General features: G+C 36.5%; 1 protein-coding gene across 6 annotated transcripts in view; it reads right to left on the reverse strand.

Annotated features, from left to right (window-relative positions):
* Window positions 1–3,813: 3,813 nt before the first annotated feature.
* The window catches only part of ANKRD17 (ankyrin repeat domain 17), a 159,026-nt gene continuing 136,469 nt past the window's right edge, over window positions 3,814–26,370 (reverse strand). For all 6 annotated transcript variants that reach the window (XM_081150791.1, XM_081150788.1, XM_081150787.1 and 3 more), the window contains 7 exons: window positions 24,906–25,055; window positions 22,006–23,636; window positions 18,000–18,197; window positions 8,233–8,481; window positions 7,533–7,711; window positions 7,003–7,167; window positions 3,814–6,073 (listed from right to left, as the gene is read on the reverse strand). In XM_081150791.1, coding sequence (XP_081006917.1) covers window positions 6,014–6,073; window positions 7,003–7,167; window positions 7,533–7,711; window positions 8,233–8,481; window positions 18,000–18,197; window positions 22,006–23,636; window positions 24,906–25,055 — 2,632 coding nt within the window. In that variant the 3' untranslated portion in view covers window positions 3,814–6,013. The remainder of the gene's footprint in view (window positions 6,074–7,002; window positions 7,168–7,532; window positions 7,712–8,232; window positions 8,482–17,999; window positions 18,198–22,005; window positions 23,637–24,905; window positions 25,056–26,370) is intronic.

A 26,370-nucleotide genomic window follows, 5' to 3' on the forward strand; every position in this document is an offset into this window, starting at 1 on the left:
AAAACAAGCCTCCAGCAAATATTAGGGGAATGTCAAATTGTAGCAACTAGTACTGTTGGAGGTGAGGGGAAATGCACCAGGTGTTAGACCCCTGGAGTCAGACCCCCTGGGTTCAGCAACCTCAGTAATTGAATTCTGGCTGGGAAAATTCAGAGCGAAGACTATAAAGAACATTTATATATATAAAGCCACAGAGGTGGAAGAAGTAATTCATAGAAGAAATAGGTTTAGGGAATAAATGGGCAAAGGAAGGGACCTTAAAGCTTAGAAGTGAGGAAGGTAAAGGTGAAGTGCCTGGGAGGAGGGGAAGGAGAAAGGCTGAAGTGGGAGAGCGCACTGGGTCCTAGTCCTAAGGGTTTTAAGGGTGGAGGTTTTAGGGGAGGTCGCAGGGGAAGATCTCAATAGACTATTCAGCTTTCCAGGTGTGTCCTTTCAGGGTGAGGGGTCTCTACTGATTGATCCTTTGGCACTAGGGCAGTTGGTCCTGTGGTCAGCCTTAGCCATGGTGTTGCTTGTCTGATTTTGCGTCTTTTCTGGGCCTGAAGCTGAAATACAATTGAGGCCTAGATGTTCTCTCTAGGGAGGAAAGGTCAGGGGGTCCAAATCGAATGACCAGTGATAATATGCTAGGGGAGGAAAGGTCACCCTGGGATGAGGTCCCACCCTACAATTTTCCTTTGGTAGGCACCCAGGACTTTCAGCCCTGGTGACCTGTACCTGGCCCATCATCCTTGCTCTGTTCATGTCTGCCTGCCTACTACAGTACCAGATACTCTTCTCTGGATCCTATAAGTCATCTTCCTTCAAATGCAGTGGTAAATTCATACATGGTTTAAATGTGTTTAAACACATCCCAAAATGTGCTATATATAAACTAGTAACTAAAATTCTATGACACACCAAAAAATGTTTTTGCCCATCTGACCAAAATAATAGGTCTAATTTTGGTTCACTCACACCAGACAGCTATTGTGTTGGCTGCTGTCATTTTTTTTTTTTTTTTTTTGACTGAGGGAAGAGGTCAGTGCCCCTGACTAGTCAGGTATTGCATGTTTTAAAAATTCTTGTGGCACACACGTTGTAAACTGCTTTAAGTTAAAAAGAAGGAAATGGTTGCTACTGTTGATTAAAGTGGAAACATTTTTCCCCCCAGTTTTTAAAATTATTCTCCTTTATTTTTTCTCATTTAAATGTATTTTTGTTGTTGTAAAAGTGGGAACATTTTAAATGGCAATAGCTTCGACAACAGATTGTGGAAGCAGCAACTTCCACTGCATTCCTCTCCTTCCAAGAAAATTACTGACATTGGGAGTTGGCCTTTACACAGTGGCACTTAAGATTAGGTACTATGACCTTTTAATATCAAGGAGAAAGGGAACTGTTTAAAAATATACTAAAACAAAAAATCTTTATGCATTCACTATTCACAAAATCTAAATGAGTTTTCAAGCTATTGCTTAGATCCCTAAGACTTCCTATTGTGGAGCTGTATCAGGGGTCAGGACTGAGACTCTACTAAGTGTAGGTCTACCTTTTCTGCTACTCATTGGGGTTACATAGTCTCATTTAAAAGGGTCCCCTTGCCTGGCCTGACGTGGCTCAGCAGTTGAGCATTGACCTAGGATCCAGGAGATTGTGGTTCAATTCCTAGTCAGGGCACATGCCCAGGTTGCAGGCTCGATCCCTAGTAGGGGGCCTGCAGGAGGCAGTGGATCAAGGATTCTCATCATTGATGTTTCTCTCTCTCGCCCTCTCCCTTCTCTCTGAAATCAATAAATACATATTAAATAAAAATTTTTAAAAATCTCCAGCAATACAAATAAATTTAGGGGGAAAAAGTGTCCCCTTGATTTGTCTGAACATTGTGATCTAAATAAAATTTATAAATATTTATTTCATATATGTAAACATTTCTTAACTCATAATGGGGATGATCAGAACTTGGTATCTACTTCATAGAGAATGTTGGGGGGAAAATATCAACTATTAAGTCCAATACAAAAGCGTTAGCACTAATGTGCATGTACTAGTCATCCAACAGCGCGATGCCCTGTATCTTTTGAGTTGCAGAGTACAGAATAAAACGACCACACAGATATTGAGCAAGCAGACGAAAATCATATCAACTCTAACACTCTGCAAATGAACTTGTGCAACACAGTAAAACATATTTTAATATTAGCCTATATTCCTGTCTTTAATATTAGTTTTGTCACACAACTAATTTTTTAAACTTTATTTAAGCTCCTTAAACACAGAGTATGTATTTAATTTTGTCTTCAGCTTCTGAAATTCTTACCCGTCACAGTGCTGAACAAAGGAATGGAGCTCAAAATCTGAATATAGGCCGTTACAAACTGTATGTGTATGTATAGTTAAATCTCATTTCCCAATATGCTTTCTGAAATGTTTGACAAAAGAAACTTTAAAAGTTATTTTCACGAGCAATTGTTAAAGTGATCTCTAGAATCAGATTTAAGGTTTTATTTTTTAAAGCCTTATTTTGCAAAACCAAAGCTACCTAATGTAGTTAGCTTATTTCTCTCATTACTGAAAAGCGTCCTCCTCTGCCATCTTCCTCCTGATTGGTTCTCAAGCACTCAGCATACAAGATGGGGCTTTTACCTTTCAAAAGACAGGAGTAAGAAACCTCTTACAACCCATCTATTAGTCCTGTATTCCAACTGTCACATTGTGAAGGAATTCTTATGTCAAAGCCACAGTGGTCCACTTTTCTCTCTATTCACTTACTAATATACAAGTGATGGTATTTTTGCAATCAACCAAGGTGTGTAACATAGTAGGCTATATTAAAGCACTAATGATGTTGTCATGCTGAATTCCAGTCATCTGGAATTAACAGCAGTTAATTCACAATTAACAACACTAGCGCCTTGAGTGTTGTTTAAGCATTTGTCAATGGGATAAATATAAGTCCCAAAGAGACTCAGGAGCATCAAGAACTTATAAAGTATAACATAAGTATATCACACATTAATATTAAAGAAAAATCTGGACAGGTTCACTTACCGCAGAAAATGGAATAATGACTCTATAGTGTAGTGACTTAAAATAGTGCATTAGTATTTCCTTTAATCACTTCAAAATAATTTTGATTTTAAAATGTTATTTTAAAAAGTTTTGGCATGCTTTACATGTTCTGTTCTGTAATGCCTGATCCATGGGAATGTTTTAGAAAAACATCAAAATGAAAATAGATTGAATAAATCTGAGGATCTGAAGAGGTTTTGTGATCTTGTGTTTCTCTGTTTAGTCTAACACTTTGTATTGTTTTAATAAATCAGGGTAGAAGATAGGGTAGAAAATTTTTGTGAAATGTGTATTTAGGTCATTTGAATCAAAAGAAAGATGGAATGATATTTTCATAAAGAACAAGATCATTTAGTAAACTATCCCCAACCCCCATTTTTTTTTCCTGAGAAGATAAATGACTAAGTCATTTTCAGTTAGTAATAAAATGATTTAACTTTGCAATAACAAGAAAAAGGGAAAATAATCTTTCAAATAAATATCAAAATCAGTTTTTGTGAATATGTTGAAATATGTTTGAAAGGCATGAAGTGGGGATTCTGTTTGAACAGGTAAACAAAATAATTTCTAAAATAAAATGGTTAGTATAAACAGATTACACAGTAACTGCGATATTAACTATTTTGGGATTTAAGGTGCAAACTAACCTAGTGTTATTTCCAAGAATTAAGTCACTTCTTAAAAGAGAGAAAAGAAATATATTGGGTAAACTGCAATTACACATACCACATACTTTCAAAAGGTGGGAAAAAAAGACCTGTATGGTCTCAAAAGATAATGTTTTTTATTATTCAAATAAAAATGCACTGAATTACATCTGAAATATAAAAAAATGTATTTGAAAAATGATCCTAGTACAGAGTTCTAAAAGCATACTATTGTACTTAACAAGCCCAATCTCCAAAATTTAATATGGAGCATTCCAATTTATATCCCTGTACCAGAGTTTTAAAGTTAAGAAAATATAGGGATTTTTCTCTTTTTTTTTTAAGTAAGATATCCCATTTTAAGAAACTGTTTCGTGAATCAATAAAACTCACGTGTTGTAATAAATATTTGGTGGTATCTGTTATCTATCAGGATAATTTTAATTAGAAAACTCTAGTTAATACAGGAAAGGAATTAACCAATAATTATACGGTAGTGCCAAAAAGTCATATATAAAACATTTTGTTAAATAGCATTACACCCCTTTCTTAGTAAAGTGCTACAATTTTATTTCATAGCTGTGTATGTATTTGTTGGGTCTCATTTAGCTTTTCCTTTAAATTTGGTTATCAATCATAGATAGAAAAACAAATTTATCTATTTTAAGACCACCTCCCTCCTAAATTATAGAAGTATGTTTGTTTACAAACCTCAAATTATGTTTGAGAAATCTTTTTATTTTTTATTCATACCAGAGTAAAAAAAAAATCCTTTTCATTTACTTGAAGAGCCAATGAACCATTATTAATATTGTCAATGTTGGGTGATTTATCTGAATTTTAGTTAATGTTTGTTTCACCACTGTGGAATTTGTCTAATTAAAAAACCAGGTTGATACATACATTGCTTCACTTTTATGATTACTTTCTTTACATTTCAACCATACAAGTTTATTTTTCCATATGAGACAGGGTAGGACACATTCTTCTTGGATATGTTATTATTTATTGTTTCAAATGAATGGAATAGATAAATCCCGCTGAGTAGTTTAGTGTGCCCTGTATCTTATATAAACAGGTTAAAAGAAGACTTTATTTTGTACTCTGTGTATTCACGTCTACCATGAATTGTCTTCATAACAAATGAAAATTTCTTTTATTACTTGCTCCAAGTTAGCTGTTGGTCCTTTTCACTGATAACACACAAGGATAGAGAACAAGAAGCCTTTAAAATTGGGGGAAATACTTTCCCCTACATTACTCAAATTGGAATTTTATAGTGACTCTTGATAACTAGGAGAGCCAGTGTTAAGAATCAGTATCATCCAATATAAAATAGTACACTGAATTGTTTAATAATAAACAGTATATTAAGAGCTTGTATATGCTGACTGGGAACCAGTGGAGGCTTTTAAATTCTCAGAAAGGCTAAATATTTTATGGTTAGAAGAAATCGCAGATGATGAAGGTGCTTCATGTCTCTGTAGCAGACATTACATTAAAAATGCTTACAAATTATCTCACGATCAGTAAGAGAATTCCACTGGTATTAGTGATAAAGGTGAGGAGAGAAGAGTGAAGTGTGTATTAGTTAAGTGTGACAAGGTAATAAAAAGACATAGAAAAGTAATAAATTTCTTCTACACGTGCTTTGCTGCAAACAAATTCCAAAAAGAGAGCAAGATGGGTATTTAAAAAGCCAATGTCGGGAAACATCCACTGATAATGCCCATTGTTTTACTTTATACTTAAATTACACAAGCAGAAAAGTTATGCTTATTAATAGTTTAATGTATGAAGGAAACATCCAGATTTCTGAATATGAAGGTACATATCTCACATTAATTTAAGTCTACATAAAGTAGAGCCTCTATACTGACATATTGAAATTTACTTTCTGCTTAGCCTTTTCTGTTATGTAAACAATTGTACATTTATTTGCCATTCTAAAACTTCAGGATCAAGTTTACATAATTTTGCTAAATTTCCGTGTTTGCTCAGAAGCAGTTTACAGTACTAATACCAACCAGCCAAAGAACAGCTTCAACAGAAAGTTATGTCCGAAGGGGAAGAGGGAGAGAAAAAAAGAAAAATGATAAGAAAAATGCTAACTAAGGTAAAACGGATGATGATGGGGAATGGGCAGTCACAAATGTTCACAGAAAATAGGTCAGTTAGTAAGTTCTTCTGCAAAAAGCCTACACACTTCAGTCAAGCACATCAGTAGAATGATTTGGGAGCATAAAATTTTTTTCTGGCCACTTGTGATTTCCTCTGAATGAAAAGGAATCTGCAGGCTAACAATCTGATCCTCATCAGCCAAGCTGGTTCATATGCACACTGTTCATGTGAGGTGCCCAGGGTCCAGTCCACACCTATGAATAAAAAACATGCATTTTATTAAATAAGTATTTAACATATATTTGGTTAAAATAAAACTCTAACTATGGATTAAAATAGCTAAATCTCATTTAATTTGCAACATACTTGGAAACAATCAAGACAAGCAATGATAAACCACTTTTACCAACTGGTTTCCTTGCCTCTCCTATTATCCCTCAAATAGGATCTATCATCATTTTTTAAAAACCATTATCTGAGTACATAAAGATTTATGATTCTGGCCCGGCTGGGTGTGCCTCAGCGGTTGAGTATCGACCTAGGATCCAGGCAATCGGGGTTTTATTCCTGGTCGGGGCATATGCCTGGGTTGCGGGATGGATCCCCAGTTGGGGGCATGCAGGGGGTAGCCGATCGATGACTCTCTCATCATTGATGTTTCTCTCTCTCTCCCTCTCCTTTCCTCTCTCTGAAATCAATAAAGATATATTAAAAAAAAAAAAAGATTAATGATTCTGGAAGGGAAATGAGTCAAAACTATTAAACACACCAAAAAGTGCTAAAAATATACAAACATGTCTATGAATCTGCAGTTCTAATTATACATGGTTTTGACATTTATGATTCTTTCAATAAATAACCTCTAGATGGCCCTTTTCATATAGTGAATTTTGATATATAAAATTATAACACTTTGAAAAAAAAATTATAACACTTTGCAATTTAAAATCTTTAACTTACCATCTGCTGACCAATGAAATACTTTATGCCTTTCATAATTTTAGCCCCAAACCACTATCTTTTCTACGTCCCTCTGCTGTATTCCAGCTATATTAAATTTCCCTCAATTTCCTCAGCTGCCTATATTTACCATACTCTCTCATTACCATGATTTACCTGTATCCTATTTGTCCTTAGCATCTAATAAACACTAAATAAATGTTCACTTAATGATCAGCCTTACCGTTTGAGGGCCATTATTTTCTGTGGAGCTTGAAACCATCTTTATCAGGGAGTTCCAAGAGGGGTCTGCGGCATGAGGGCCATTAAATATGGCTCCTCCAGCACCATCTGGAATAGGTGCTACTGGAGGAATCATTGCATTTCCATACACAGAAAAAGGCATACCCTTAAAACAGGAGAAAACAAATATGCTCATTCAAGTTACTACTTACTTTTTCCAATATAATCAATAGCTTTAAAATTAATATTCGAAACGACCTCATTTTGGAAAAGTTTAAGTTATCTATGTAATCTAAAAATTACTTTTCATTATATGATTTCTTCTAGCATTAGATTATACATACGCCTACTATATCCAAAGTATTTCTCTAAACAACTGAGACAAAATTAGGATTTATATTTAAGCCAGATTTTGACCTATAAATTATAGGGCAGAGCCCCAGAGTCACTGCTTATTATCTACTTGAAAGTGAAATAAGGCTAATAAGAAAAACATTTGGAAATAATAACATTTATTTAAATCACCATTACCCCAACTTTAGGAAAGTCCATGTATCCTGCAGGAACATGCTGATGGAATGTACCAGAAGGAGTTACAATTCCTGTACTGTCTCGCTCCATTGCTTGATGCTGTGAAAATACTCCTGGATCAGACATCGGCCTATGAATCATAGGATTTCCCATTCCAGGGTTACACCAGTCTACTTTGTCTGAGGGAAAAACAAGAAAAAAAAAATTTGGTGATATTTAAAATCAGAAGACAGCAAAATAAAATATTTATATATTTCTACTATTTTCTACAGTGAATTGTGAATTCCTTCAGAATAATGACCTGAAGTATTTCATATATATATTTACTGCAGTATTTCTATGTTTGTAGGTAGTGACATAATAACCTTAATAAAACAACCTAAACACTTTTATGTTACAAAACAAAAGAAAAAAGCTAAGATAAGCTAAAGGCTAAAGAGTCCCAAAGGAAGTATTAACGTTTTCTTAATATGCAATGAAGAAAAGAATATGCCTACATTAGACTATTTTCAAAAAGCAATGATAAATTCAATGGGAGATCATATGGGAACAATAAATGTTCTAAACTCTTAAATAAAAGTAATTAGTCGAAACAGAGATATGTTTACCCATCTTTTATGAATGACTGTAAATGTTAACTACTGCTTATTTTAGTTAAATGCATAAACTTAATTTCCTTTAACAGGACAGCATATCATACCTTGATTGCCACCAATTCCTTCAAAGGACCAGATGCCACTATGCCCTACTGATGTGGACAAATTACTCCCAATAACAGATGGAGCTGAAGTTCCAGTTTGCCTGATACGTGCAGAACGTTCAGTCCCAATGGGGACTGGAACTTTTCTGTCCAGAGAGACGATGTTGGGCTTTTCTGACCCTAAAGGAACTGATGATGGGGCAGGAGAAGGTGCACGTACTCCGGAGGATACTGACTGTGCAGGAGAATCTAGAGAAAAAAATATTTTGAAATAGTATACATGTCATCTACAGAGCATGTAATTTTGTAAAACCAAATCTTAAATTCTAAAGATACCTTAAATATGCATTCTGAGGAAAAGTAAAGTATGAAGATAATGCTTAAATAGTAAATTATGCATATGAAAATTTGGTTAAAGCCATGACTTCATAGTCATTTTTAAATCTGGCGCAGTTTTCCCATTTAGTTGATAGTTGAATGTGAAAAATGTGAATGCTGCAACTACACATGTAATAGAACCATTAAACTAAATAATATTTAAATGAACAATTCTTGACACTGAGTAAAATGTAACACCAGAGCAATGAGAAGACAATGTTTAAATTTAAAAAAACAAAACAAAACCAAACACAACAAAATGGAGGTGGGGAAAGGCACACCTATACTGGCACGTCCCTTGGTATGCTATGATGAAAAAAAAAGAGGGATTCTAGCAAGTCTGGAAAAGTTAGCTGAAGAAAAAAATAAGTTTCTTTAAATCAGGACTTCACAGAATCTTAATATGCTTATAAAATACCAAGACACTATCCTGTATACCTGAAACTAATACAAAGTAATATTGAATATAAACTGTAATCGGAAAAAAAGAACCCACAAGAAAAGGCTATGCCTCATTACTCAACTTTCTCTTTACTGTATTGTGTTTGTGTGTGTGTACTTATCCAAAGGGACTTAGGTAGCTAATAAATCTGCAATAATCTCCCTCTCTACAGTAAGTATGCAGGCATGAAAGTATATTTCCCGAGGTACTTTTCCATAAATTCTGAAGACAAAAAAATTCAGTATTATTATTAGCCTGAATATGTTTTGAAAGACTTTTTAAGAAATCTTTATTGTTGAAAGTATTACAAATGTCCCCTTTTCACTGCTCACTGATCTTCTCCACCTCACATCCACTCCACCCCCACACCTTCCCCATACCAATGTCTGTGTCCACGGGTAATGCTTATAAACCTGTAAGTTCTTTGATTAATCTCTCCCCACCCACTCCCCCTTCCCACCTTCCCTCTGAGATCCCTCAGTCTGTTCCATGCTTCTATGTCTCTGGATCTATTTTGTTCACCAATTTATTTTGTGTGTTACATTCCACATATGAGTGAGATCATGTGGTACTTGTCTTTCTCTGACTGGCGTATTTCACTTAGCATAATATTCTCCAGTTCTCTCCATGCTGTCCCAAAGGATAAGAGATCCTTCTTTTTTACAGCTGCATAGTATTCCATGGTGGAAATATCCCACAGCTTTTTAAAAACATATATGTATCTTTATTGATTTCAGAGAGAAAGGGAGAGGGAGACAAAGATAGAAACATCAATGATGAGAGAGTCGTCATTGATGGGCTGCCTCCTGCACACCTCCCACTGGGGATCGAGCCCGCAACCCAGGCATGTGCCCTGACCCGGAACTGAACTGCGATCTCCTGGGTCCTAGGTCGATGCTCAACAACTGAGCCACGCTCGGCTGGGCTGTCCCACAGCTTTTTTATCCACTCATCTACTGATGGGTATTTGGGATGTTTCCAGATCTTAGCTATAGTAAACTGCACTGCTATGAACGTAGAGATGCATAAGTCCTTTCTGATTGGTGACTTGAAGTGGGATCACTGGGTCAAATGGCAGTTCAATTTTTAATTATTTTTTAATTTTGATTTTTAATATATCTTTATTGATTTCAGAGAGAGGAAAGGAGAGGGAGAGAAAGAGATAGAAACATCAAGGATGAGAGAGTGGTCATTGATTGGCTGCCTCCCACACGCCCCCCAACTGGGGACCAAGCCCGCAACTCGGGTATGTGCCCTGACCGAGAATAGAAACGCAATATCCTAGATCCTAGGTAGGTGCTCAACTGCTGAGCCATGCCATGAAGGACTCAATTTTTAATTTTTTGAGGAAACTCCACACTATTTTCCACAGTGGCTGCACCAGTCTGCATTCCCACCAGCAGTGTACTGGGTGCCCTTTTCTCACACCCTCGCCAGCACTTGTTTGTTGATGGCAGCCATTCTGACAGGCATGAGGCGACACCTCATTGTGGTTTTAATTTGCATCTCTGATGATTAGCGACTCTGAGCATTTTCTCATGTGTCTCTTGGCCATCTGTATGTCCTCTTTGGAGAAGTGTCTATTTAGGTCCTTTGCTCACTTTTTAAATTGGATTGTCTTCCTTTTGTTAAGTTGTATGAGTTCCTTATATATTTTGGATATTAACCCTTTATCAGATATGTCATTAGCAAATATGTTCTCCCATACAGTGGGCTTCCTTTTCGTTTTGTTGATGGTTTCTTTTGCTGTGCAGAAACTTTTTATTTTGATGTAGTCCCATTTGTTTTTCTCCTTTGTTCCTCTTGCCCTAGGAGATGTATTGGCAAACACTGCTACGAGAGATATCTGAGATTTTGCTGCCTATGTTTTCTTCTAGGATTTTTATGGTTTCATGCCTTACATTTAAGTCTTTTATCCATTTTGAGTTTACTTTTGTGTATGGTATAAGTTGGTGGTCTAGTTTCATTTTTTTTGCATGTACCTGTCCAATTTTCCCAACACCATTTATTGAAGAGACTGTCTTTACTCCATTGTATGTTCTTGCCTCCTTTGTCAAAGATCAACTGACCATAATGGCGTGGGTCAATTCCTGGGTTCTCTGTTCTGTTCCACTGATCTATATGCCCGTTGTACCAATACCAGGCTTTGATTATAGTGGCTTTGTAGTATAACTTGATATCTGGTCTTGTGATTCCCTCCAACTTTGTTCTTCTTTCTCAAGATTGCTGTGGCTATTTGGGGTTTTTGGTTCCACGTAAATTTTTGAAGTGTCTGTTCTAGATCTGTGAAAGATGCTGTTGGTATTTTAATAGGGATTGCATTGAATTTATAGATTGCTTTGGGTAGTATGGACATTTTAATGATGTTAATTCTTCCAATCCATGAACACGGTATATTCTTCCACTTGTTTATATCTTCCTCTATCTCTTTTTGCAATGTCCTATAATTTTATGAGTACAGGTCTTAAAAAGACTTCTTATATATATTTTAGAATCATATAGACTGGGAAGTACTGTGTAGATCAAGTCCGTATTAATAGTGCTTGCAGAGGTCTATTTTCAGTTAAATTGATAGTACCATCTATCAATAAGTTGTAGTGACTATTAACTAAAAAGTGAATGTTAAAGTACTTCATAAATTATAACTTATTATACAGAATATTGTTATTATTTGGGACCAAAAAACATGAAGCATGATGGGACTATCTGTAAAAGTAAACCAAGAAAACTATTACCCTCTAATGACAAATTAAAGTATACCTCCTGTGATCATGGATCCACTAGTATTACTTGACAGCATTTACTTTTAACAAATCATTAAAAAATGTAAAAGCCACGTAAGTGTCTTTTAAATATTTGAACATTTACCTTAAAATTATACTGGGATAAGAGGGAAATCTAGGGTGATGGAGATGGCAGTAGCACAGGTTTTGATTCTTCCCAAACCCTCCCATAAAATAAAAACCACTAAGTTAGCAAGGCCAAAAAAAAAAAAAAAAAAGGAACAAAACACCAACCACCCATGGGTAACATATAAAACAAAACAGACAACATATCCAAATGAATCCAAAGATACAAGTGAATGGGGACAAATCACCAACAGCTTTAAGACTTATGTAGTATCAGCATCTGTGGAGAAGGCAACAATACTCCAGACCTAAGAACAGGAGAATATGAGAAACACAAAGCACTCAAAGGAACTCAAAAGGAAAGCAGGGCAGGCCAGTATGAGAACAGCAGGTGAAACTGGGAGAGTTCTGCCTACGTGTGGGTGGGTGATTGCAAAAAAGCTGGTACAGCCCAGCCGGAGTGGCTGGGTGGTTGAGGGTCGATCTATGATCCAGGAGGCCACGGTTCGATTCCTGGTCAGAGCACATGCCCAACTTGGGGGCTTAATCCCCTTGTAGGGGGTGTGCAGGGGGCAGCCGATCAGTGACTCTCATCATTGACTCTTATCATTGATGTTCCTCTCTCTCTCTCCCTCTCCCTTCCTCTCTCTGAAGTCAATAAAAACATATTTAAATTAAAAAAAAGCTAGCACAGTATGAGTCCTCTGAACTTTCCAAAGTACCTGCTGAAGCCTCCTTCCAGTATAAAGCGTCATACTGATAAGAAACTTCTGGGAACAGATTTCAAACTGAGCAGGAAAGGAAGAGAAGCAAAGGGAACATCCCGTCAAGAGTAGGGCAGATGGGGTAGGGGTGGTGGGTAAGGACAACAAAGCCAGCAGATTTAATGAAGCATAAAGCTGTGTTTTTGCACACTTCCCTAAAAGAGGGAATTCTGGCACCTTTAAGCTAGAAAACATATCCTGATTCACATATACCTTCTCTAAGTTCAGGAAAACTCATTTCATTTAAAACTGTAAAGCACAATAGAACTGCAGTCAAATTTCATAGAAAGTTATTATATGAAATAGGTATGGATCATTAACATCTTGTAGACAATAAAAACTAAATTCAACTATAAGGAACACAAGATGGTATAAACACAAGGGATAAACAAAGTTTTGTTTATTGTTTTTTAAACTATGTACTGAAAAGGCACAATTACATATCTGTGAAAAATCAACCCGGAACAACTAACACCAAGACATAGTCAAAAGAAGTAGGCAGGAAGGATGGTCAGAAAGAGGGATGAGTGAACCTTACCTTCCCCCAGGCCCATCCCCAGGAGCCTGCCCTAACCTCTGGGATCTAGTTTCTCTTTCCTGTATCCTTCCAAAAACAAAAGCAAAGTAAAATAAGACCAACTCTCCAACATTCTGTTTAAATGAACAGAATAACTAGGCTTGCCTGCTGACCTGCCCATTTAGACATTTCCCCTTTTCACAGATTCTGCCATTGAACTAATCATAGTTTTTATCACATGACTGTTTTCTGCTTTTTCCCTGAAGGTTTACTGGACTAACAAGTATCTGACTAAATAATGATCCATTTCAGGCTAGCCAGCAATCTACGACTGACATGTCCTGACTTGAAAATATGAGCTGAGCCAATCATACTCCTCATTCAGGAAGATGCAATTAATAAACAGAGAAAAACTGGTCAACTGAACTGAATCTTTGAGAACTATCTACAGAAGCCTAGGTGTAAAGACAGTAAACAAGAGACTCACAAAAAACAGACTGAGTTCTCTAAAGAAAGAGAGGGAGAAAATAGCTATCCTAAACCCATGATGGTTCTGAAAATGTCCCTGAATCGCCTTAAAGAAAACACCATTTTCCTTGAGATTCCTTGGGTAGATCTATATTCCTTACCATGGAAAGAGCCTAATTATTGTCATTTCTTCTCTTGTCTCTCTTATAATTTCTTTGCTTAGAAAACAGCAAAAATCTAATTCAGAGCCATGTTGTTTTAAAATATGCCAGCTAATATACTGGAGAAAAAACAGGTTTTTAGAAGTTTTGTGGGGCCTTAGACAATTCTGGGATCCTTTTTCAGAAAAAGAATACAAAATTAGTACAGGATCTTGGCAGGGCCCCTTCTAATGAGGTACTCTGAAGCTTAAGCTTCACTGGCTTCACGGTAAATACACTTCAGTTTTGAAATGACAACAGGGTCCTGAATTCAAATTGAAAGAGGAATGTGCCTTACAAATTGAAAAAGTGCTCCTGCAGGAAATTCCACTCTTTTCTTCATTCAGTGTTTACTAAACTACAGTAGATCATGAGATGAATGTGGTTAGTCATGACTAGCATAAAAATTTTTAAAGGTTAAAGAAAACAGAATAGAAAATACCAGTGTGCAGGAGGTGGGGGTAAATGGGAAAAAAGGAGGACATCTGTAATACTTTCAACAATAAAGATACATTTAAAAAATAAATAAATAAAGTGAAGAAAAAAAAATACGACTGTGAAACATACATTATAAGGATAAGTATTGTGTAAATATATTATTTCAACTATACTCATATATACATGTGTACTGAATGTAAAATTAGTTTCTTCCTTTCAGAATTTTAATGTTTACTGCTTTTTGATCTGACAAGTTTTATAAGACTGAATGTCAAAATGGCCCACTGACTACATCTGCCAAGGACTGAAACTCAAACCACCAGAGCCAGTGATCAGTAATCAATGTACGAACTGGCTGAGTGTTGGTAGGATAGATCTTAGCAGTTTGAGTGGGATAAGGCCTCAGGTGACCTCAGGTGACATCATCAATCTGTTTTTGTGGGGCCTCAAGAAATGGTTCTTTGCTTTCTTTTACTTTTTTTTTAAAGGAAGAAGGTTGTGTCCACCACATTCCCAACTTGACTTACCATGGTCCTAATAACATGTCCTACAGAGAGGGAGAAAGAGGAGTGGAATGTCTGAAGAAATGTGATAGTGTCTGTTCAAGTACAGTTAAATGTATTGTAAAAAATGAGTCATGTTTCTGCAGTTAGTTCTACAACACTATTCAGAATGGAATTTTTAAGATAAATACCTAGATAAATACTGAAAACAAAAATTTCAAAAAACTACTATAAACAAATAAAAATACAAAATTATATCCATATGAACAGACTGCCTAAAGAAGAGCAGGAGTCAGAAAAAACAAACTAAACGGTCATTAAAAAGCAACAATATTTAGATTTATATAAGGAAAATGCAAACTAGTTAAAAGTTCATTATTACAGGAAAAAGTCTGAGGATCTTGCCTGAACCAACCATTCTAATAGTTGCTAAATGATGACTATCAATTCCTTGTACACTTATGAGTTGTTATGCTCTAAGGAACAGTGTTCTCTCCTCCTGCACTTAAAAATTTTATTTATAATCATTATGGACTCATGGATTGCTTTATCCAATGAACTGCCATTATTCATTTTGGTGGTCAAATTGTCCTAGATTTGGCCAGTGGGACCCTTCAAGCTGTCTCCTATCTCCTGACATGTCCCTAGCATTCTGAATCCTTAATTACTTTCTGATGACACTCCAAGACTTTCTGACACGATAAAGCTCCCCTTATACTTTCTATGCACTAGCTATTTCTCCAAGAAGCTCTAGCATCTTTCACTGGAAAAAAATATTTAAAAGAAAGATCTAGACACTGGATATGCTCATTGCTACTTAAGATTCACTGCTTTCAGTAGACAGAGCTAGGGGGAAAAATGGCAATTTTATGATTCAATCTAATACATATGTAATTGAAAACTCATGAGCTCACATTGATCCTCTAATTCCAATCTAATTCCATCTACTTTTCCTTGCCTTACCCCATTTCCACATTACTGTCTTCCCACAGTGAGAATCCCAGATTACATCTTCATCAGGATATTTATTCATTTTCTCAATCCTACAGTATATCTCATATAGTTTTAGAATTGCTTATCCATACTACTAAAAAAAAAAACACAAAAAACTGTCCTAAGTAAAACTTAAGATGTATCTGAAATCGATTTGCCTTTTAACTGAAGGGTCTATTACTTTCTTCTTATACTGATACATTATTTTCCTACTTCTTACATTATTTCTGGCATGGTTCTATCACAATCACTTTGAATTCTGTCTTAAACCATTTCTTTTCATTTAGAGACATCTGTGCAAGGATAATCAATATTCCTTCTTTTTGACAGTCATTATTTGACAAACACTAGAAAAAGTATACAGCATGTAAATTCACAACTTACTTCAATGCTTTAACTAGCAATGTACTTAAAAAATTTTTTTTAATTTATTGATTGATTTTAGAGAGAAGAAAAAAGAGGGAGAGGGGGAAGAAGGGAGGGAGAGAAACACTGATCTGTTGTTCCACTTACTTATGCATTCATTGGCTGATTCCTGTATGTTCCCTGACTGGGGATTGAATGCCCAACCTTGGAGTATCAGGACGGTGCTCTAACCAACTGAGCTACCTGACCAGAGCCAGCAATGTACTTTGATATGCATCTCTTAAATATTAAAATTTTTTTTTCTTAACACGTTCATCCAGTTAACCAGGCTCTATTACCTGGGTTCTAACACTAAGAAGAAATTTGCAGTTTAAAAAAATGGTTCTCACCATAGCCAGTTTGGCTTAGTGGTTAGTGTGTAGGCCCACAGACTGAAAGGAGCTGGGTTCGACTCCAATCATGGGCACCTAACTCTGGTTGCAGGCTCCATCCCTGGCCCCAGTTGGGGCACATGTGAAAGGCAACCAATCGATGTGTCTCTCTCACATCCCCCCACCCTTCACGCTCTCTGAAAAGCAAAGGAAAAAAAATCCTCCAGTAAGAATTAAAAAAAAAAAGATTTGTACTAAATTTCAAGGGAAAAGTAATTTAATGTCTTTATCCTCACACACAAAATACTGAAAACCACAAACACAAAAACCCAATAACCTTACTACAGAATGCTCTTAATATGACTTGAATACTGTATTTATGACTGATCTTCCTTAGTTTAAAAATCTAACCACTGCTCCCAAAATCTGACTAGTTAAAAATACACATCTGATAATGTGAAATCATATTACATTTTTACCTATTTTAAAATCCTCACCAATGCCCAGCCGGGTGTGGCTCAGGGGTTAAGCATCAACCTAGGATCCAGGAGATCGAGGTTCAATTCCTGGTCAGGGCACACGCCCGGGTTGTGGGCTTGATCTCCAGTCGGGGGCATGCAGGAGACTCTCTCATCATTGATGTTTCTCTCTCTCTCTCCTCTCCTCTCTCTCCCTCACCCTCCCCGCTGAAATCAATAAAGATATAAAAAGAAAAAATTAAATTAAATCCTCACACAAGGATATGTTTACTGATTTTAGATAAAGGAAGAAAGGGAGAGAGAGACATCAACTGGTTGCACCCCATATATGCCCCGATCCAGGATCGAACCCACAACCTTTTGGTGTACGGAACGATGCTCCAACCAACTGAGCGCCACCTGACCAGGGCCCAATTACATTTTTATAGTATTAAAATTATGGTAAGGTTTGCCCGGCCGGTGTAGCTTAGTGGTTGAGCATCAACTTATGATCCAGGAGATCCAAGTTCAATTCCCGGTCAGGAATTGAACATGCCCGGGTTGTGGGCTCAATCCCCAGCAGGGGGTGTGCAGGGGGCAGCCAATCAATGACTCTCATCATTGATGTTTCTATCTCTCTCTCCCTCTCCTTTTCTCTCTCTTAAATCAATAAAAAACATATTTTAAAAAAAATTATAAGGTTTAAAAGTTAAAAATTCTGAACCTTGAAAAACTTAAAATCATTTTGTTTTTAAGAAAACATACATGTTGCCCTAGCTGGTGTAGTTCACGGTTGAGTATTGTCCCATGCACCCGAGAGGTTGCTAGTTCGATTCATGATCAGGGCACACCTCTGGGTTATGGGCGTAATTCCCAGTAGGAGGCATGCAGTAGGTAGCAGATCGAGGTCTCTCTCTGTCTCTCCCTCTCCCTTCCTCTCTCCTTAAAATCAATTAAAAATAAAACAAGAAAATATACATGTAAACTCTTCTTATTGAAATTACAGTGTATATTACTCACCATTTGATGCTGATGAACATGGGGTCAACAAACTAAGTGGGGAAAAATGCTGTCTGTTAAAGTTAGCAGCTGTGGGTGCTCCTCCAAGGGGTGCCCCAGGTCCATACATCTGACCTCCTGAAAGGTTTGAGGCAAAGTTTCCCAAATGTGTAGAAGAAGGTGTTACAGAACCATATGGCGAGTCCATATTGACAATACCTATAGGTAAAAGATAATCATAATTTATAAGTTACCCCACCCCAGGAAAAACAATCAGGGAAAAACTTAAAATTCCAAGAGGCCCCCAATATATCCAAAAAAATTTTAGATTAAAAAAGTCCCCTTGCTTACTTCTTCGTCCACTGACTCACCATTTCCCCATTTATTTTAAAAACCTAACTACAAAAATAATTATCAAGAAAAATAGAATTATAATATTTGAAATTTTATTAGTTATTATAAAATAAATGTAGATTTAATATCAACATTGGAATTTAAGCAAGTTTAATGGCCAAGGAATTGCATAAAATTTTTATCTTTAAAAAACTTAGGGGAAAGCCCTGGCCTGTGTGGCTCAGTGGGTGGGTGCCATCCCATCCACCAAAAGGCTGTTAGATTCCAGGTCAGGGCACATGCCAGGGTTGCAGGCTCTATCCCAGGTGGGGGGAATGCAGGAGGCAACCGAATGATGTTCTCTCAAATCAATGTTTCTCTCTCTCCCTCTCCCTTCCTCTCTAAAACTCAAGGAAAAATCTTAACCCCCCCCCCACCACACACACACACACACATACAACTTAGGGGGAAGGAGGGATGAATAGGCAAAACACAGAGGATTAAAAAATATATATATATCTATTGATTTCCGAGAGGAAGGGAGAGGGGGAGAGAGAGAGAAACATCAATGATGAGAGACTCACTGATCAGCTGCCTTCTGCATACCTGCAACTGAGGATCAAGCCTGCAACCCGGGCATGTGCCCTGACCAGGAATCAAACTGAGATCTCCTGGATCCTAGGTCGATGCTCAACTGCTGAGCCATGCCCCGCCGGGCTACAGAGGATTTTTTTTACACACTGACAATACTTTGTATGACACTATAATTGTGGACCCTGATCATTATACATTTGTTCAAACCCACAGATATACATCACTAAGAGTGAACCCTAATGTAAATTAAGGACTTTAATAAGGATGTGTTAATATAGGTTCATCAATTGTAATGTTTCACTCTGGTGGAGGATGTTGATGGGAGAGGCTATGCCTTTGTGGATACAGGGGGTATATAAAAAATCTCTATACTTTTCTCTCAATTTTGCTGTGAACCTAAAGGTACAATAAAAAAAATGAAGTCCCAAGAAGAAAACTACGGGGGGAAAAGAAAAGGCTGTAGCTGTACTGCAACAGAGAGGTCTGATGATTAGCACCTTAACTAGGTAACCATACTTTCTGTAGCCAACAGTGGGGCAATCTGTCACTGAGTGCCTCCTGAAATGTAACGCAGTGTGAGGTTAAAAACACCATCTATTTGATGTTCCTGCCAGAAATGTCTGACTTGAATGTAATAATGGACTGAAGAAACAGATGAATCTGAAATGTGGGACATTTTTTAGGACAACTGGACTCTTCACAGGATTCAACGTCAAGAAAAAAGAAAAGTAGTGAGATGTTTTATACTGGGGGAGAGTAAAGAGATTTAACAGTGAAAAGCAATCTGTGAACCTTGATTTTTGATTAAAAGGAAAAAAACCCCATATATATAGGGATAAAGGATATATTTGGGATGAAGGTACTGTATATTTGGTGCTATTACTGAATTAACGTTAATTTTCTTGGGTGTAGTAACAGTGGAGTAGCTGTAAAGGCAGACATGCCTGTTTTGACCTGAATCTAGTGAATTCTTTTCTAATGAATGGACTCTCAAGTTAAACTTCAATACTAATTTTCACTTTCATCAATTGTACACCATCCCCTAAATCTTGCATTTCCAATGCATTAGTATATGATGATCTTTTAAAATCAAATTTTAGATTCTATTGTTTTAGTACAAGAGAAATTGTTTTTTAAAGTACACATAAATATTTCAATGAACCTCCAGGCAAGGAATTATTTACTGATGTAAATGTTCATTACATTACAGTTACATGTTATAGAAATAGGTAAAAACAACATTCAGTTCTCATTAAATTTAGAAATTTTTTGTTGCAGAATGCCTTATCTTTAATAATACAGATCAGGTTGGCAACCTTTCTGTAAAGGGCTAAATAGTAAATATTTTTAGGTTGTCATTAGAGCATGAAAGCAGCTATAACAATATTAAGTGAATGGGCATGGCTGTGTTTCAACAAAACTTTATGAACACTAAAATTAGACTTTCCCATTTTTTTACGTCACTAATATTATTCTTTTACAAAGGTAAAACAGGCAGCAGGCCATATTTGGCACATGGACCACAGTTTATCTATCGTTACCATGGATTATCTTTAACTACTTGAAATGTTCATACATAGCTCTAAAAGCAACTTGGTATTCTGGATTAAACACTGCAACAGAAAAAAAGATATCATTGGAAAAAAATGATGAAATTTGATTAAAGCATGCAGTTTAATTATCTTATACCAATATTAATTTCTTAGTTTTAATAAATGTACCATGGTTACATGGATGTTTACATTAGGGGATGCTGCGCTAATTATAGAACTCTTCTATAAATCTAAATTTACTTCAAAGTAAATAGTTAAAAAAAATAAAGCACTCACAAATATACTCTATAAATATCAGTACTAACTGAACTTTCTATGATAATGTATGTGTTCAATATTTGTACAGTCTACTACGGTAGCCACTAGAGACTTGTGCTTATTAAAATATGGCCAGCTTACAGTCACTAAGGAAAACAGTATGGAGGATCCTCAAAAATCTGAAAACAGAACTACCATACAGATCCAGCAATTCCATTTCTGAGAATATATCCAACAGAAACAAACAAAAAAACTAATTCAAAAAGATATCTGCAATCCCATGTTCATAATGTCCAATTGGCAGATAAATGAATAGAGATTATAAGATATATATGAATATTATTCAGCCATAAAAGAGAAAATCCTGCCATTTTTTGCTACATGGGTGGACCTTGAGGGAATTATACTAAGTGAAATAAGTCAGGAAAAGACAAATACTGTGAATATCACTTATACGTGGAATTTAAAAATAAACAGTAGAAAAAGAGATCAATTTGGGAGGGGGGCGGATGGAGGAATGTGGTTAAAGGAACAAATTTCCAGTATAGGGTAAATAAGTACTAGACACGTCATGCACAGTTTGACTAAAATAAATCTTCAATTTAACTTTAATAGCCCATTAAACTATGCACCTGTAGCCCTAGTCAGTTTGGCTCAGTGGTTTAAAGCATCGGCCCAAGGACTGAAGGGTCTTGGATTCAATTCTGGTCAAAGGCATGTACTTCAGTTGTAGGCTACATCGCTAGCCCTGGTCAGGGCGCATATGGGAGGCAACCAATAGATGTATCTCTCTCACACTGATGTTTCTCTCGCTCACTCTCTCCCCCTTTCAGTCTCTGAAAAGCAATGGAGAAAACATCCTCTGGTGAGGATTTAAAAAAACAAAACACATTCATTCCTCTTTATTAAGAAAATAAACAAAAAAAACAAACTATGCACTTGTATACTTTTCTCATTATTTTAAAAACAATGAAATAAATTCAAAATTTAAAATTCTGTTGTTAATTATATTTTATTTGAAATAAAAGCAAATTTTTGATGGCATTATTTTATTAAATTAAAACAGAAGAGACTTTTTTACTTTGAGAGAAAAATATGCCTGATAACTTATGGGAAATTCAAAATAAAATCCACTGTACTTCAAAAAAGATTAAAATATTTGAGTTAAATAAGTACAGCAATCTCTGTCCACCTGGCCCAGTCAGAGTAAAAATATTAGAAATAACTATGAGTTTTTACATCACTTGTATAAATGAGCAGCTGCAGAATGTCAGAAAATACAAACTTACCTGAGGGACTTGGAGCAGGTCTCTGTAATGGTGGTCTAAAACCTGGAGCTTTGGAAGTATCAGACTGATGTAAAGGATCTGAATTTGGCAAATATGAGGATTTTCCTGACAGCATAGATTCTGGTGTTGACTGAGATGAAACAACAGATCCTCCCCAGAAGGCATGAGCAGAAGTAGGGCTGTTTTCAAACAATGTGCTAAAGGGCCCAAATGGTAAGGGCGCACTGAAATTGGGAGCAATAGGCTTATTTGCTGGATGTACTGAATTTTGACAAGCACTTTGTGTACTTAAGGTCGAAGGTAGCTGAACAGAAGAGGGAACACTGTGAGGTCTTTTAATGTGATTGACACTGAGGACTGCAACAGATGAATTTTGCACTGGAGCTGGATTTTTGTGAGGGGCAGCTGTGCCATGAGAGGGTGGTCTAATAGCAGGGGTTTCCATTTTAGGAGCGGGCTGGGAACATCCCATTTGCGTCTGAGGCATAGGGTAAGTCACTGGGGCAGTAGAAGGCACTGCCACTGGAGCAGAACTTGTTGCTAAAGGAGGAACAGTCATTCTAACTTCTGGAGTAGGAACCTGAGACTGCTGAAGAGGTGGTCTTGGCTCCTGAGAAACAGATCCTGGAGGTTGCTGCTGAGTAGAATGAACTGATGAACTCCCAGAACTGCTGCTGTTTGAAGGTCTACTATTTGCTGTTTCTACTACTGGTGGACTACCTGCTTCCTGTTCAGAGGGAGATGCCCCTTTATTTGGAGATGCTGTTCCGCAATCCAAAGGGCTATTTCTTGAAACCCCTCCTGGCTGGGCTGGTGGTGATGGGGAAGATGGGGATGATACTGGGTAGTGTTCTTTGGCAGTAGGCATGGGATATGTGGCATTTGTGGGTGCAGTGCTATTGTTGCTTGCTGTGGTTGTGACTGTTGTGGTGGTGGCATTGGATGTCTTCACAACCGTGACAAAAAGCTGCCTTCTGACGGAAGGTGAACTTGGACTGCCATTTGTAGATGTACCAGGCACCGTTGAAGCTGATGAACTGGTTGTAGTTGTTGGACTTGAAGTTAAAGAACCTGCTGAATTCACCTGAGAACCACTGCTATTCTGATTGCTATGGCGAGGCACCATGTGAGGCTTAGGCGAGTTAGTAGCTCTGGCAGGGCTCAAAGGCCTGACAGGAAAAGGACCCCAAGTGGATTGAGCTGGTGGAAAAGTACCTCCAAAGTGGGTCATGGGCAACCTTGGTGGACGGATCTGCTGGAAAGTCTGAGCAGCAAGCAAAGCATGTGCAAACTGTGGAGGAGGGTATGCTAGTGGAAGAGAAACTGGAAAACCAGGCCTCACATTATTCACTGGGTTCTTAATGGTTTTGTGAGTAGATGCAGAAGAAATTGCAGGCACAGTAAGTGCTGTGGCAGTTTGAGATGTTGATGACAGAGCTACAGTCGTCATTTTAATTCCCATTAAGGAACTGTTAGCAGCAGTGGTGGTAGGTGCTGAGGACCCTATTTTGGAATTTGATGAGGAGCTTTTCAAACGATTCTTTGGAATAAGTTCATCAATTTCTTTGTCTGGATCCTTGATCAGAGCATTGATCAACTGAGTTGCTTGTCTTGTTGATTCAGTGCCACCCCTGTAAGTTGAAACAAAAATTAGGTCTATTTTTTAATATGTAAAACCTAAATTCATTTGCATGTGTGTATGTACGTACATACAGAGGATAACCAACTCTTGAGGTATTTGCAAATAAAGCCATAAACTGTCCTTCATGCCACTATATTTTTCAAAGGAATAACGATTTATTTTCCAGAAATTCATTTTTAGTAGTTTCCTTAGACTAAGAAATAATTTTCCTACTATACAATACATTACATTGCACTTAAAAACCACTGCACTTAAAAAAGTCTATTTAATCTATAATGTTTCTGTGAAGTTAAACAGTTGATCAATGCTAAAAACAATATAAATAAACACGGAAAATAATACAACTGAACAAGAAAATAGTATTTTATTTTAAATCCTGGTACCTAAGATGACCCCACCTGTGACATATTTATTAGTGGTTTCTCCATTAGAACAATTATTGTAATTCCTCTGGATGTCTCAAAATGAGAGGAATCCTGATAATACCAACAATGGTAATAAGGTCAAACCCTAGTATTGGATCTTCAGGAAAATATTTGATTGCAAGGAAAGCCTTATAGGAACCCTAAAGGGGAAATTACCTATAAAGGGTATCTGCTTCCCTCTGCTCTAGATAAGGCAGGATGTGACTACCCACCTATCCCAGGAGAGGGAAAAACAAGACAGGAGAGGAGGGTAAGTACAAAAATGCAGCCTCCTTCCCTTTGAGGTAAGCTATGACTATCTACTCCCCTATTACTATGAAGGGGCACCTGTTTCTCACAACCCAACTTAGAATTTCTTAGAATATCGTCTTTATTTTAAGGGTATTTGGGCATAGACATATTCAATTCAAGACAAGTATCCACTTCAAGTTTAAATCTATTACTAAGCTCATATTCTAAGGACACAATCTCAGAATAACAAAGTTCAAATACTAATTTAAAAGAAATGAAAACCAATGGCTTAAAATGTGTTAGAGACCTATTCCTTCTTAACAGTCTCAGAATAAATTTTAGGAATGTCATATAAACAGTTTATATAAGAGATAATCTAAACCTTTTGCCACACACAAAAACTATGCCTTTAAAGCCCTTTGAAATACTTCACGAGCATGTAACTCAAAAAAATAAATTGTAAACGTAATCTTCTCAAATTCCCACTTTTAAAAAATATGCTATTAAATACAAAGTTCCATTGAAAACTCAAATGCTTGTATTTCATTAAGCTATAGTGCAATAAAACACAAAAGAAGAAAACGTAAGAGATAAAGTTTTGCCTTATAGTTATTATCCGGTCTCCTGTCTTGTCTTTCTGCTTATCAATATCTATGTGTGCACCCGTGAACTCCCGAATAGCGTTAATGTTACAGCCTCCTCTTCCAATCACTCTGGATATCACAGTTGATGGAACAGACACTTTCTTCGACCTATTTAAAAGTTGCAAACATAAATTAAGATAAATCATTAGCCTCAGTGGTTGTGATTAAAATAAGACAGTATTATTAAAATATGCTTCTGAAAATACAGAATAGATTATTGTTAAATAAGCGTTTTCTATCTATTCTCACTCTAGGTGATAAAAGGCAACTAGGAATGACAGGAAGAAGGAAGAGAGGGAGAGGAAAGGAAGGGGAGAGGAAAGGACAGTGAGAAGAGGGTAAGAAAAGAATAGAGAGAGAAAGCTTTACCATAGCTTCACATCTCATTACCAAAGATTGTTTTGCTGACTTTCAACCTTCATAAATGTCTATAAAGTACATACTATGAAGACATGCAATGTGCTAATGCAAATAAAATAGCAAATTAGAGAGAAATGGGTTCCTGCCCACATGTATACTATGTAGACACCAAGTTAGAGAACTATAATACCAGACCATGAGGGCTTTAATAGGGTATACTAAATAAACAATGGTTGAAGCATCTAATCCAGCCCAAGGAGTCAAGAATGGTTTTCTGTGGGCACATTTGGGTGACTGATTCACATTTTGGTGATTGATTCACATTTTTCTTTTTATTCTCTAAAACTGAAAATTTATTGTTTCCCTGCATTCTTCTGGCGGCATTAAAATTATCCAGATATGGAAACTCACTAAAAGGATGTTCAGTAGTGTGAGAAAAAAAGCCCACTGGGATTTCAATAAAGCAAAATGTATCTAACACTTGCAAAATTACAATTTTAAACATTCAAACTCAGGAAAGGTAGATACAAATTTCTGACAAGTCTAAATTAAAAAATACTTCTAAAAGAAATACAGCATAACTTTCAATAAACAGAATAAGCCAATTATGCTTTAATGGACAACTACTTAGAATCATTGATTAAATATTAAATTAAAATGTTATATTTTTAAAATGTAAGGTATTATCCCTGCCCTTTTATATACATTATAGAAATTACTTGACAGTTCTTTCTTGCCTAAAGAGAATAATAATGAGTCAGTGATTATTATTTTCAAATAAGTTAGAAATGTCTTTGTATATCGCAATATGAAATTCAAGGAGAAAAATTGAATTACCTTACTTTTGTATAAAGAGTACTCTGGTATTGTGATTTCAATGACTTCAATAGTGTGTGAGAATAAGTTAGTGTGCATGCATGAGACAAAGACAGAGATAGAGATAAAGAAAGCACTTGTTTCAAATAATCAAAAGTTTAATTTTTTGATGGAATTTCTGGGGCATACTTTAAAATAGGTTATCAAAGATTTATAATGGGTCACATCCTTTCTGTAGCATCTTACC

Source organism: Miniopterus schreibersii, assembly GCF_964146895.1.
Source record: "Miniopterus schreibersii genome assembly, chromosome: 1".
Lineage (NCBI taxonomy): Eukaryota > Metazoa > Chordata > Mammalia > Chiroptera > Miniopteridae > Miniopterus > Miniopterus schreibersii.